We start from the raw sequence: 13,424 nt of genomic DNA, 5'->3' as shown, positions 1-13,424 counted from the left end.
TCCCGCGTGCCTCGGTTATCTCTATACCCGAGCTCTTTACTTATGCACTTTACCTTGTGATAGCCATCGTGCTTGAAGTTATATATATCTTGCTATCACATACTTGCTTGTATTGCTTAGCATAAGTTGTTGGTGCACATAGGTGAACTCTTGCTTAGAATAAGTTGTTGGTGCACATAGGTGAACCATAGTATATAGGCTTTGGGCTTGACAAAGTAAACGCTAGTTTTATTCCGCATTTGTTAAGCCCATCTCGTAAAAGTTTTAAATCGCCTATTCACCCCCCCCCTCTAGGCGACATCCGTGTCCTTTCACGGTTAACCTTAATGGGGAACATAGCCCAAGGTTTTCCAGGATCGACACGCTGAAGCCAGGACCAACGTGCACGGAGAGCCCAGCTCATGCGTTTGAGATCAAGCACACCCAGGCCACCCATCTCAATGGGGCGACAGACATCACGCCAGGCAATGGCACAACTTCCACCTCCATCATGACGACCAGATGACCAGAAGAAACTTCGTTGGCATTTAATTATTGCCTCGCTGACAGGCTTGGGGATTTCAGTAGCAAGCATGGCATGAATCGGGACAGCAGCAAGCACAGCTTTCACAAGAACTAGTCGGTCTCCTTTTGACAGCAAGTTGGCATGCCAACCTGAGAGCTTGTGGTGCAAATTGTCGATGAGGGGCTGCAAATCTTGAGCACGAAGCTTGTAGATGGATAGAGGCACACCAAGGTAGGTGATAGGGAACTCCTTTATTGGGCACACAAGGTGGTCAGCCACAATTTGTCTGTCATTGTCTCCACACCTTATGGGAGTGGCAGCACTCTTCAGGATGTTTGTGTGAAGGCCAGTGGCTTCCCCAAAGATGCGAAGAAGTTCCTTGACTGTTACGCAGTCAGATTGTGTTGGTTTGAAGAAAACGACCGTATCATCTGCATATAGGGAGGTGCGGCATGCTCCACGGCTCCCTGGCAAATCGGCAAGCAGACCAAGGCGAGCAGCAAGGTCAATTAGGCAGTGGAAGCACTGCATAACTAGCACGAATAACATTGGTGACAGCGGGTCGCCTTGCCTGACACCACGATGATGAGAGATTCCATCACCAGGGAAACTATTCACCAAAATGCGAGTGGAAGCAGATGAAAGGAGGAGGCATACCAATCTTATCCAGACCTGACCAAAGCCTAGATGCTGCATCAGCTCAATCAGAAACGACCAGGAGACGGTGTCAAACGCTCGAGCAATGTCAAGCTTCAGAAGGATAGTTGGGGCTTTTGCAGCATGAAACGATTTGGCTAGCTGTTGGACCAACATGTAGTTGTCGAGAATAGAACGACCTCGGATGAAAGCACTCTGATTGGGTGTTACTAAGGTTGGCAGTATAGGTGCAAGGCGCAAAGACATAGTCTTGGCAATTAGTTTGGCCACACCGTGGACAAGGCTAATAGGCCGGAAGTCACGGACCTCACACGCATCTTGCTTTTTGGGGAGGAGAATGACGAAGGCGTTGTTGATTTTCTCAAAACCATGAGCACGACCAGAGTGAACTGCCTGAAAAACTGCCATAATGTCATTCTTAATTGTTGTCCAGCAGGTTTTGAAAAAGGAACCAGTGAAGCCGTCGGGCCCGGGTGCACGATCTCCAGGCAAGTCCTTGATAGCTAACAGAACCTCTTCCTCAGTAAAAATAGCATCCAGCTGGGAGAGATCAAACCGTGGTAGGCCGAGGCCTTCCAGATTTAGGCTGAAAGCACGGTCAGGCGGTGCACCAAAAGCCTCTTCGAAGTGCGATGTAAAAGCTTCTTCAATAAGTTTTTGATCGACCAGCAAGGTGTCATTATGGCGAATCTGGGAGATGAAGTTTTTCCTTCTGCGATGATTGGCATGTAGGTGGAAAAATTTCGAATTAGCCTCGCCTTCCTTCAGCCAATTGATGCGGGATCGCTGACGAGCAACAGTTCTCTGCAAGGAGCAGAGGCCAAGGTACTTCTTTTTTAGCTCACGTCGGAACCATGCCTCAATCCGGCTAAGTTGGCGTGTTTCTTGCGCAACATCAAATCTGAAAATGAGCTCCTTGGCACATTCAATCTGCATTCTAATGTTTCCAACATTTTTGTCACTCCAAGACTTGAGGCGACGACCGAGAGTGCGTAGCTTGTGATCGATGACAGTGACGGGGTTGCCATAAGCCGGCTCTGCCCAAGCAGCTTGGACCACATCATGGAAGCCAGGAATTTGTGGCCAAAACGGCTCAAAGTGGAAGCGCCTGTGCTGAAATCTGACGACCTCTGTATGCAGCACCAACGGGCAGTGATCACTGATGAGCGTTGCCACACAGGTGAGGAGACAGTCAGGGTGAGCAGTCTCCCAATCAACTGAAGAGAACACTCGATCAAGGCGTTCAAGCGTAGGAGATTCACGCTCATTCGACCAAGTGTAGCGACGACCGGTCAGAGGGAGTTCACGTAGCTCCAAATCATCCAGAGCACGCCTGAAGCGCCCCATGGCACGCCGAGAGACATTGGGATTATTTTTGTCACTGGCCTGGTAGATCATGTTGAAATCTCCGGTGACAATCCAACCGCCCTGGTGAGTAGCACGAATATCGCGGAGCTCGTCGAGGAAAAGAATTTGCTCCTCATCAGAGTGAGGCCCATAAACAGTGGTAAGCCACCAGGAATTGGGGCCAACGATGAATCTTGTGGTAATAGAGAATCGGCGGATATCATGATCCACACCGGTGACCACATCAGGGTTCCAAGCCATCAAAATTCCACCACGAGTGCCAACAGCAGGGAGATAGCAGAAATCTAGAAATTTATTGCCAAGAGTTTGCATTACAATGGAGAGGGAAATGTGGGCCAATTTCGTTTCCTGAAGACATACAACGGAGGCGCCACAAGATTGGACCACCTCACGGACACCTGAACGACGACCCGGCGCAGTTTACCGTTATTTAGTAACTATATTGTTTGATTCTTATAGTATGATGAATAGCCTCAATCCGACGTTGTTGCAGGACGCTCTACTGGGGCTGAAGATGTAACCCCTCACGATTCCGTCTAAGAGTAAACAATGAAGTTCTTCAAGTCGTTGGAGTTTGCAGTATCCCACACGCAAGGAGGTCGCACGGCACACGTCCCCCGCCTGTCGCGGAAGCTACGCTACTCCCACTCCAGGCAGCTCACTCAGTTCGGTCACTTGCCCCGATCGAGGATTTGTTCGTTTTTCTTGCCGGCAAGCCGGCGGCGCCGGCACGAGAGATCTTTTTTTTTTTTTTGAAAGGGCACGAGAGATCTTCAGGGAGTCTGGGTGCCGCGCAGACGGTTTTCCAACCGGACAGTCACAGTATCTAAGAAAAGGTAAGCTGTTGTGCTCAGTCAGCTACAGAAGAAGTCTGCCGGAGAAGGCATCGTTGTGGCGCGTCGCTCTGGTTTCTCCGTGCCGCATGACATGGTCAAACAAACCCACCTAAGAAAAGCTGACTCGTCGATCACTGACTCATGGTGGCTTGTACTTATCTGGAACTTGGCCTCGCAACAATGAAAGGACTTTTTCACCACATAATGATGTACTCCCTCCGTCAAGTGAAGGATATTTTAGATTTAAATTTAGATGTATTTTGGCTAGAAATATCTAAATCTGACAAATTTAAGACATGCTTCATGAGACGGAGGGAGTGCTATACGTGACTGTCTGACTAACCACGAACTGGTACATAAGGAGGAAAGAGAGGCGGCCGTGAGGCAATACTAAAACCCATATAGGGTTTAGTTTACCTCGCTAGCTGGTGATGTTGCGGTCTACTCCGTCTTTCGTGGCATTGGATTCTTGGAAACACGACGGACCAAGGTCTATTGCGGGTGGGAGGTTTCCTTCTTTGTTTAGGGTTTTTAGTGTCTTCTTTAAGATGGTGAGGTGGCGGTTACAATTTAATTTAGAAAAGGTGCTTCATGTTCTATCCTCGCTCTAGTGCTTTGTCTACCACCGGTGGAGGACGTGTGGAGTTGTATGTCTGTTGATTTTCTCGGACCGAGTCGGTTTTCATGTTTGCTTATGTAGTTTCAGGTCGGGCTCTTTCGATCTACATGTTCCATTTTTGACAATAGTTGATTCTTTGGTACGCTAGACCTTTGGAGGCCTTCTTGTTTTCAACTACAATAAGCTCTATTATAATAACCCTTTTTTTTGCTTCAGTGATGGAGGGATGAGTACAGCATGCACCTTTAGCTCGCGCTAGTGTTTATAGTCGTCGCTAGGTGGTCTATGGGTCTATTTGTTTATTACCTTTTTATGTTCTTTATACTATTAAGTATGGACTATTATTAAAAGATTGGAGGACTTTTTCCAAAAAAATTGAAGGCCTCTAAAGATTGTCATGTACTTACTGAAAAGACAACTTTAACCGCTTGTTAAGTCTTTTTTTCCTTTAAATAGTAGTAATAAAAAAATTATAGAGTTGCATAATCTGGTCTTTGGCTGTTTCCAACTAATTACCCGGTCAACTCTTTATTTTCTACTCTCTCCAATTTAAATTAGTTGACACTAATATAGATATATTTTAATTGTCATTCATTTTAGTGGCAAATAATATGGATAGAAGAGAGTATTAAATAGTGAAAACGTTAAGTCTTTTGGCTTGTTTCAAATACTACCTCCATCCCAAGGCTTAAGACTTATATTTTTTTAGGAAAAGTCAAAGCAAGTAAAGTTTGATCAAACTTTTAGAATAAACTATCAATAAATGTGATATTTTATAGATAGCACACGAAAATATATTCATTATCTATCTAACAATATTAATATTGTATTTGACATGTTAATGTTTTTTTTTATAAAAACTTAGTCAAACTTAGCATAGTTTGACTTTCTGAACCTTAAGACTTTGGATGGAGGTAGCACAGAGTAGTACTACTTCTATCTATTTGCTGGGATTTATCTAAATCTAGATGCTATTTAGTGTCTAAATATATCTAGATTTAGACCAACCCTAGACATCCATTTATAGACGGAGTTAGTATATGATAACCAACTAAAATTTACGGGTATAAATTAACTGAATGAGCAGTTTATTTCAAAAAAAAAAAAAACTGAAAGAGCAGTTGTATATGTAGATAAGCATATCTACGTTTCTGCAGAAACCAAACTTATTCTTCCCGAAAAGAAGAGAGAAGTGAACTTATCCAAATCCACGTATTTCTTCTTCTTCTTCCTCCTCGCACACCACACCCAAATACGTACGCAAAGGTGAAAATTAATTAATCGAGCGCGCGCTTCGCTGTCCCCGCCTTATAAATCAGGCCACGCCACGCGCGTCCTCGCGACAAAGTCCTCCATACCACCAGCGCGCTCACCTGGCCTCTTCTTCTTCGTCAAGTCCGTCTTCCACGCCCGCTCAGGCGATCACCAGGCCAGTCGCCGGCCCCGTTCAAGGTTCAACGCCCCCGCCGGCCCGCAACCGCAACCCACCTTATACTCTCCGCACACACCGACCAACCCAGCTCCGCTCGCTCCGACCAACCTTCTCTCGCGCTCGCCATGGGGTGCGGATTCTCGTCGCCGACCGGCTGCCGCGCGCTGCGCCCGTTCGCGGGGGTGCGCGTCATCCACACCAACGGCTACGTGCAGGACTTCGACGGCAGCGACGGCGCGCCGGTCACCGTGGCGCGCGCCACCGCCTCCTGCGCCTCCTCCTCCGGCTCCGGCTCCAGCTACGTGCTCTGCTCCTCCGCGCACCTGCTGCAGCCGGGCCGCGCGCTCTTCCGCCCGGACGACGCGCTCCAGCCGGGCAGCGTCTACTTCCTGCTCCCGCACTCCGTCTTCCAGGCCGAGTCCTCCGCCGTCGACCTCGCCTGCCTCATGAACCGCCTCACCGCGCTCGCGCGCAAGGGCGGCGGCTGCGCGCCCGCGCCCTGCCCCGTCGAGTCGCTCTTCGCCGGCCGACCCGAGGACCTGCAGCAGGCGCCGTCCAAGCCGCCCGCCGGCAAGTGCGGCGCCGCCACCAAGTCCCGGTCGTGGCGGCCGCAGCTCGACCGGATCGACGAGTCCATGGGCCGCTCCTCCATGCGGAGCTCGGTGTCCACCTGCAGCATCCGCAGCCAAGATTAGGCTTTTCTTTCGCTAGCTTCTTCTCCTTTGTTGTTGTTGCTGTTCTTGTTGTCGATGTGGTTGTTGTTTTGTTGATCTGTCGCATGGAAATTTAGTTGAGGTAGCTGGTTTCTCCGAGTGCCATCAAGAAAACTAGTTTAGATTTGTTCTACCTTGTTGTTGTTGTTCATGGTTATTGTGATCTGTGTATAGTGGAAATTTAGTTTTAGCTAGTGATTTGTTTTTCTGTGAGTGCCATCACTCAGATAGATGCCTCCGCTTATTTCAGCAACGGACCGGACCGCACATCATCGTAACTGAAGTTTGCTTCAAATCTCCAACTAAATCGGATCGGTAGCGACATACCGTAGTAAACAATATAGAGTACTACGAATGATAATAATAACAAGGAATCAAGAATAAGTTGGGTTGATTAGGCAAGCGCGCGCCATTGGCCCAGCTTGATTACAGTTCTTGGTCTGAGATACCTCTGGACTTCGCAGGCAGCTAGGCAAGTGGAGCTACTAGAATAATTCACTCATTTGACTTTCGCGCTCGTGGGATAGTTGATTCATAATCCATGCGCAAACCTGATGATTAATCTATTAGTTAGTGTGAAGATCACAAAAAGGGAGAGTTGGAGCTGGCTGCTGCCCTCGTCGACGATGTATATGCGAAGCTGACACCCCAGCTAACCTTTTCATTGGTTTCCTTTTCTGAGGATCAAAACAACGCCCACCGGATATATCCAAATGTGGTTTTGTCTTACAAGTCACCGCTTTCTTCTGTTCTTCTGCTGTACCGTCTGTTTGAAAATAAATGGCGACGCCATGAAGACGTAGAGTAGGACTTCTGGAGTATGCAGAAAAGTACGTAGAGTGAGTACAATAGTATTTCCGTTTTTCAATAAACGAGATGTTTCGAACATATTGATGTACATACAGAAACCAATGGTGCACCCAAAACGCATGTCCATGAATAAAGCGTCAGTAGTTTCCAACTGATGGAGTGTCCTGCAAACACGAATCACAAGTTGAGCAGCTCCTCCAAATTTTCTCTCCTAAGTCTTCAACTCTTCATATACGTACGTAGGGTACTCACCAATAAGATTATTACCTTTTTTTATTTCCATCAGTTCCCCTACATCCTCTCCTCTATACTGTATTATATATTTATCTATATTTTAATAGTTTATCTTAACTAACTTTGTACCAGCACCCAACAACAAGATCCACCAACAACGGATTGAAGACGTCTCCTCCACAATCTATAGAGAAGGAGGGCTGGGTTGGGAACCTAATTACTGGGAGAGGCTGTAGGGAAACCGTTGGAACCATATTTCCTCCCTCTCTCTCTCCCCTATATTTCGTATCGGCTAGCTATAGGGGTGCTGCTGAACTTGCTCTAAAGCAGAAGAGTGCAACACCGTCCATCTCACCGGCCAGCAAGCTGGACACGGCAACAGCAAAACCCCTGAGCCACTCACTACGCCTGCTACGGCTAGGATGGGATACGCTAGGATGCCAGTGAGATATTCAGGTCAGTGTCGCCATGACAACCACAACGCATGTTTCTGGGTCTTCATCTTTAGCCAAGCGCCATTGGCCTAGCTTGAATGCTACTTGGAGTTCTTCGTCCTAGATTCCTCTGGGACTCCACATCGTCAGGCAACTAGGCAAGTGGTGGAGCTACTAGCTAACGTACGTAATTCATTCATTTGACTTTGGCGAGCGTGGGAACTAATCTATGGCCAAAGTTGACGATTATTCCCTCTGTTCCATAATTTTTGTCTGGTTTTAATTTAAATTTAATCTAAAGTCAAGACAACAATTATGAAACGGAGTGGTTTAGTGTAGACAAGAGGAGGAGGAGGAGGAGGAGGAGGAGGAGGAGGAGGAGAGTGGTGGTCGCCGGTGGGCTGCTGTGTGCAGGTCACTCTCCCCTCCTCAATGTAAATGCGATGCTGCCACCCCAGCTAACCTTGGCAGTACTTCGTTTCCTTTTATGAAGATCCAGACAACACCGACCTCATAAATCCCAAATGCTTATCCTCACTGGTTTTGTCTTGCAATTAATCGCCTTTGTATTTCACTGTACCTGTTCGACTATAGCTGGCATCCTGACGTAGTACAGTATATAGCAGACTAATTTGCATACACGGCATGCGTGGTTTCTGCGGGGCACCTAGCAACGACCATGATGAATGATGAGTAATGTTTTGGTCGTGGCAAGACTTGGGTAGTCGTCTTGTTCCGGCTTGTCCTACGAGTCCTCATGCTGAGCGTCCTAGCTGTGAAGTCAGAGCTGTGTTGCGTCGTTCAAGCGACGACGAGCGGTCCAGCCATGAAGGTTTTCATCGGTGGGAGTCTTGTATGTCTCCACTTCGGATCTTTTCATCATAATCGGAGCTGCCAATCTTCCTTTCGCGATGAGTCAACTGTTGGCATTAGGCCGTTGCGGCGAGGTTTTCTTCATCCGTACCGTTGGCTCGAGGAGGAGTGATGACGATGACACCGTCGGCCGAAGTTTCTGAAATCTCGCCAGTAAATGGTGTTCTTTTTTTAAGTAAATACCAGACGGTATTTATCCATTTTTTGCAAATTATTTAAATTTTATCTTTTTATAAATTCTAGATAAGCTAGAAAAAAATTAAATTTTGTTCAAAAATATTGGAATGCATTTCCGGTAAACGATAATACCGATGTCCACCTGTATTTTTCTAGGACGAGAAGAACAACCTTGGCTAGAATGCTATGAGTCAACAACACTGCCTAATACAAGTTAGGTTATCTTGGGTTCCGCTAAATGGTGCAACAACCCTGTCTCATACTCCCTCTATCCTAAAATATGATGCCTATAATATTTGGATAAAATCAAACTTCTCAAAGTTTGATCAAGTATATAGAAAAAAGTGTTAACATTTATATTTTTAAATTAATATTTTTAGAACCATCATGAAATATTTTTTTCATATTATATGCATTTAAAGTTTTAGATGTTGATATTTTTTGTATATAGTTGCTCAAACTTTAATTATTTTTGACTTCGACTGAAAACTGTATGCATCCTAATTTGGGAAGGAAGGAGTTGGTTAACAAGAAGAGAGCACAACCTCGTATCAATGTCACTGGTCGGCCGCTCGTTGGCGAGGGGGCTTCCCGTTTTATTCTTAGTTCTTTTTTAATGTCTTCTTTGAGATGGTGAGGTGGCAGCGTTATCTTGAATGCAGAATATGGTCCTCTCCGTCCTACCCTCGCTCCAGTGGTATTCCTTAGCGCCGGTGGAGGGCGTGTGTTGCGTGTCTGGCGGGCCTCACGGGAACTGGTCAATTTTCGTGTTGGATAATGCGGCTCCATCAATCTATAGTTTTCATCATTGGCGATGGTTGTTGCTTTGAAATGCTGGTTCTTTGATGCCTTAGACTATAATTTACCATTTGTCTACTACAACTCCGGGCTAGTCACTACCCGCGCTACAACTAGCATGGGATACGTTAGGCTGCTAGTGAGATATTGGTTTTCAGATCAATATCTCCATGAAAACTACAACACATACAAAACCATCAAAATAACAAAGGAGGTGTCTAGTTTCTAAATAGAAAAAGAATATTTCTAGGATGGTCCCAAGAAATTCTGATTTTGAATCCAGCGGAAAATTAAATATTCCATTTTTAGGTTTATAGGTTTTTAAACCTAACGCCCTCGGTCTGGCTTTATGTACAAAGCCACCACGGTGTCACAAACACAAATCTGAGAGTATTCATAAAATTCCCGATCACTCATGGATCATGCACACATGCGATAGGACATAGACGTAGGAAGACTAAAACATGCAACAACGAAACATGGGGTCTCCAAATACATAAAAGGAAAGCATAACTCCATGGTTGGAGTATCTCTCATCATCATCATCATCATCATCATCATCATCATCATCATCATCATCATCAAGCTTCAGCCTTGATCCTTCCATGAAGCCCTCTAACCGCGTCTCGTGCAACGTCTAGTAGCTTCATGTTCCTCGGTGTAACTAGGACCCTCCAACACTACATATGAAATAAAACATCAGCTGGGTTACCAATTAGTTTCCCTTCAATGGTCATCTCATTGCGGATATTCCATAGATGCCAACATAAGACTGTGAAAATATACCATACTAATCTACCGAAGAACCCCTTTCAACCATGAGATACAGAGAGAAATATCCTGCACATGCAGGGTTCCAATCACAACCAAGGATCTCCCTCAGCTAACCCACATGAATTTTGCAAGATGACATGCAAAGAACATGTGGTTTCCATCTTCTACTTCCCCGCAGAGCGTGTAGGCCAGTCGAAGTTCCCTGGGTCTTGGCCACATGTTCATCTACCTCTGATAAGCTGCCAAAGAAACACGTTGATCTTTGGCGACACTCTGGCTTTCCACACCTCCTTGAAGTGGGTGACCGCCGCCCCTTATGACAGCTTAAGGTAGATCGAACTCATGAAGAAGCCCCCTGAGGCTTTCAAAGACCAAGATATCAAATCTTCTTGGTCCGATGGTCCAAAACTGGAGCTCGATCCCTACGCAAGTTTTCCCATTTTACCGCTTACGCAAGACTCAATGCCACAGGAAGAAAATCTCTCGCTCCTCAAAGAATTGTGCCTTGCCAAACCCATCAATCCATCTCACCTGCATCCGCCAGATTTCCAGGCCACTATACATATATATATGAAAAATACATATTAAATAAATCTTAAATGTAAAAAAAACTAAAATAAATTCTCATGTGTACGTCTGGAAAATCTATATTCACACGTAAAGTTTCACCGAAAAAAAGACAAAAAAAAAGTCTTGTGAAAAGCTAATTTAGAGCACAAAAATTTATCAACAAATGTCATTATCACGTGAAAACTTTGTGTACAAACATAGAATATTTGAGTCTACATCTGGATATATTTTTCGATATTTTGAAATATTTTGAAGACAATAGGTTCATCTAGATTTGTGAGCCGAAATGGATTTCCGCACTATATCCTGCTATAGAAAAGCTGCTCCTGAGATATTCGCGACGTCTCTGCCAGCACGAATAGACAAAAACATCAGGAGAGCTGTGGAACAATCGACATACTATATGATAGTCACGGCAACCTCTGAACAATTCCTCCCGGGATTCACACACAACATTTTCTATTATCAAGTTGGACGAGCCCGTCCCCGTTCCTTTCAGTGCCCTGTTTCGTATGCCCACTGACAAACAAGAAAATTATGTGCAGGGAAAAATTACCCAAGTTTCAAGCTAGGTTCCTTGCATAGCATCGCCATCATCGTCGGCTGACTGGCCTCTGTGGAAATATTGCGCCATGGTGACCCACCAGGGACCTACGATTCTTACAGCGTCACTAACCAGAGCGCGACCGATCTTGGGTAACCTAGGAAGAACAGATCTGTGCCGCCACTTGTCGCTGACGCGGCATATATATATCAGTTGCTATGGTCAAGTGTCCAACTGGAGTCGGCAATTGCAATGTGCCTGCCGCCATTTGTTGCTGGCAGTACCAAGTCAAGTTCTATGCTTGGCCCGTCTCTAAACCCCAAGAGATTCTGATGCGAGATGTCAAGTTCTTGGTGGATCATCCATAGGTTAGGGACAAAACCAGATGCTCAGTGCAGCTGTCTACGACTTTGTCAACCCGGTGATCCTGTTTCTTTACTGCTTTGTAGCAGAAGAGGCATCTGCTCGAAGGTACTGTGATAAACAAAGGAGACTGAAGTGATTGTTAATTTATCAGCTAAATTTGTGCCACGTACAAAATATTCTCCTGCTGTTGCGGATCGAAGGGCAAGGGGCCTGAATTCCTGATGCTGGTCGCTTGGTGAGGATGGTTGGTCACATTATTTCTTCATTTTAACGATTGGCTAGCGAAGAGGGATCCTTCTCGCACATGGCCAAATGGTTCGATAACATTTCTTAGAGAAAGATGTGGCGTGTTCGGGGGAAAAGTGTCCACAAAAAAAAGTAACTACTGAATACCTGGTTCTTTGGGTGGGATGTTACCAATTATAATGGCAACATCGACGCTGACACCAGAGTACTAATGAAAGAGGTATGATAGATATGGATACCAACACCATATTTCCAAAACCTTCGAAGGACAGGCATGTTGACAGTTGACATATGTCTGAAAAGAAGAATCGAGCACACATGATACTGGTTTAACTTGAGCAACAGCCCACCTTTGGAATATCTGCAGAACAGTGAGAAATATGGAATTCTTTCTCCAGATTTGTCTGGATTAGTATAGAAACTTCCACAGTTCTAGATGCTAGCAAACTAGTAATAGGAAACAGAATTCAGGATCATACTTCCAGCATATCTCATACGGAGTAGTAGGCTAGTTGGAAAAATTACTGGTGCTGAGCAGAAGGTAAGCTTTCTGCATTTTCTTCACCATTGACCTTTTCGACCATGGTTACAACAAGCCTCACCTCACTAAATACTTCTGCCGCCTCTTCTGGACATCCGATCCCACAGCAAGCATTGATCATGCAGGTCTAAGAGACCCGTTTCTAACTGTGCTCTTCAAATGATTAAGATCTCCTACTACATCGGATCAGTAGTGACAGATGTAAATAATAACGATAATAGCATGAATAGGTAGGTTAATTAGGTAAGAGGTCTTGATCTGAGATAGCTTTGGACTCGGCATCCGCAGGCAACTACGCAAGTGGAGCTACTAGCATACTGATTCATTTGACTTTCGCGCATGAAGGATTAATTCATAGTAATCTACGGGCAAAGTTGATGATTTATTAATCAGATAGTGTTAAGACATGAGAGGAGTGTGCGGACGGGCTGCTGTGTGGGTGTCACTCTCCCTCCTCGATGCAATGCAAAGCTGCCATCCCAACTAACATTTCTTTTTATTTCCTTTTCTCACGATCCAAACAGCACTCACCGGATAAATCAAAATGTTCACCCATCTATTCTACTATCTGGCAAATGACAATTAAACGGTCTTTGTATTACCTATTCGAAAGTAAATGACATCCTAAAGATGTAGATTCAGACTTCTTAAAAAAATCGTTATATACGTATGTAACAAAGTACTGGGATTTGGCAAATGAAAATAATATATTCTATTTTTGTTCTAAGATATAGTTCAACGCATTTACATACAAAGTTTAATGGTGCATCCATAAAGCATGCACATGTCTAAAATGCCACGTATCTTCGAACCTATCGAGTGTCTTGCCAATCGAATTCAAATATACTCCAGATTTCAGGTAGAAGATGCAACATGTATGCTTTATTTTAAGCAAAAGAAAGGCCCCAGTACCAAACGGAGTCCAAT

General features: G+C 45.1%; 1 protein-coding gene across 1 annotated transcript; it reads left to right on the top strand.

The window, feature by feature from the left end:
* The first annotated feature begins 5,351 nt into the window (after window positions 1-5,351).
* LOC124684190 lies at window positions 5,352-6,314 on the top strand. Its single transcript, XM_047218567.1, has one exon. It carries the CDS (start codon window positions 5,543-5,545, stop codon window positions 6,110-6,112), a length of 570 nt encoding a protein of 189 aa, XP_047074523.1. The 5' UTR covers window positions 5,352-5,542; the 3' UTR covers window positions 6,113-6,314.
* The last annotated feature ends 7,110 nt before the right edge of the window (window positions 6,315-13,424 follow it).

This window comes from Lolium rigidum, chromosome 1 (genome assembly GCF_022539505.1).
Source record: "Lolium rigidum isolate FL_2022 chromosome 1, APGP_CSIRO_Lrig_0.1, whole genome shotgun sequence".
NCBI classification, from domain to species: Eukaryota; Viridiplantae; Streptophyta; class Magnoliopsida; order Poales; family Poaceae; genus Lolium; species Lolium rigidum.
This window is presented reverse-complemented; position numbering and strand designations above follow the sequence as displayed.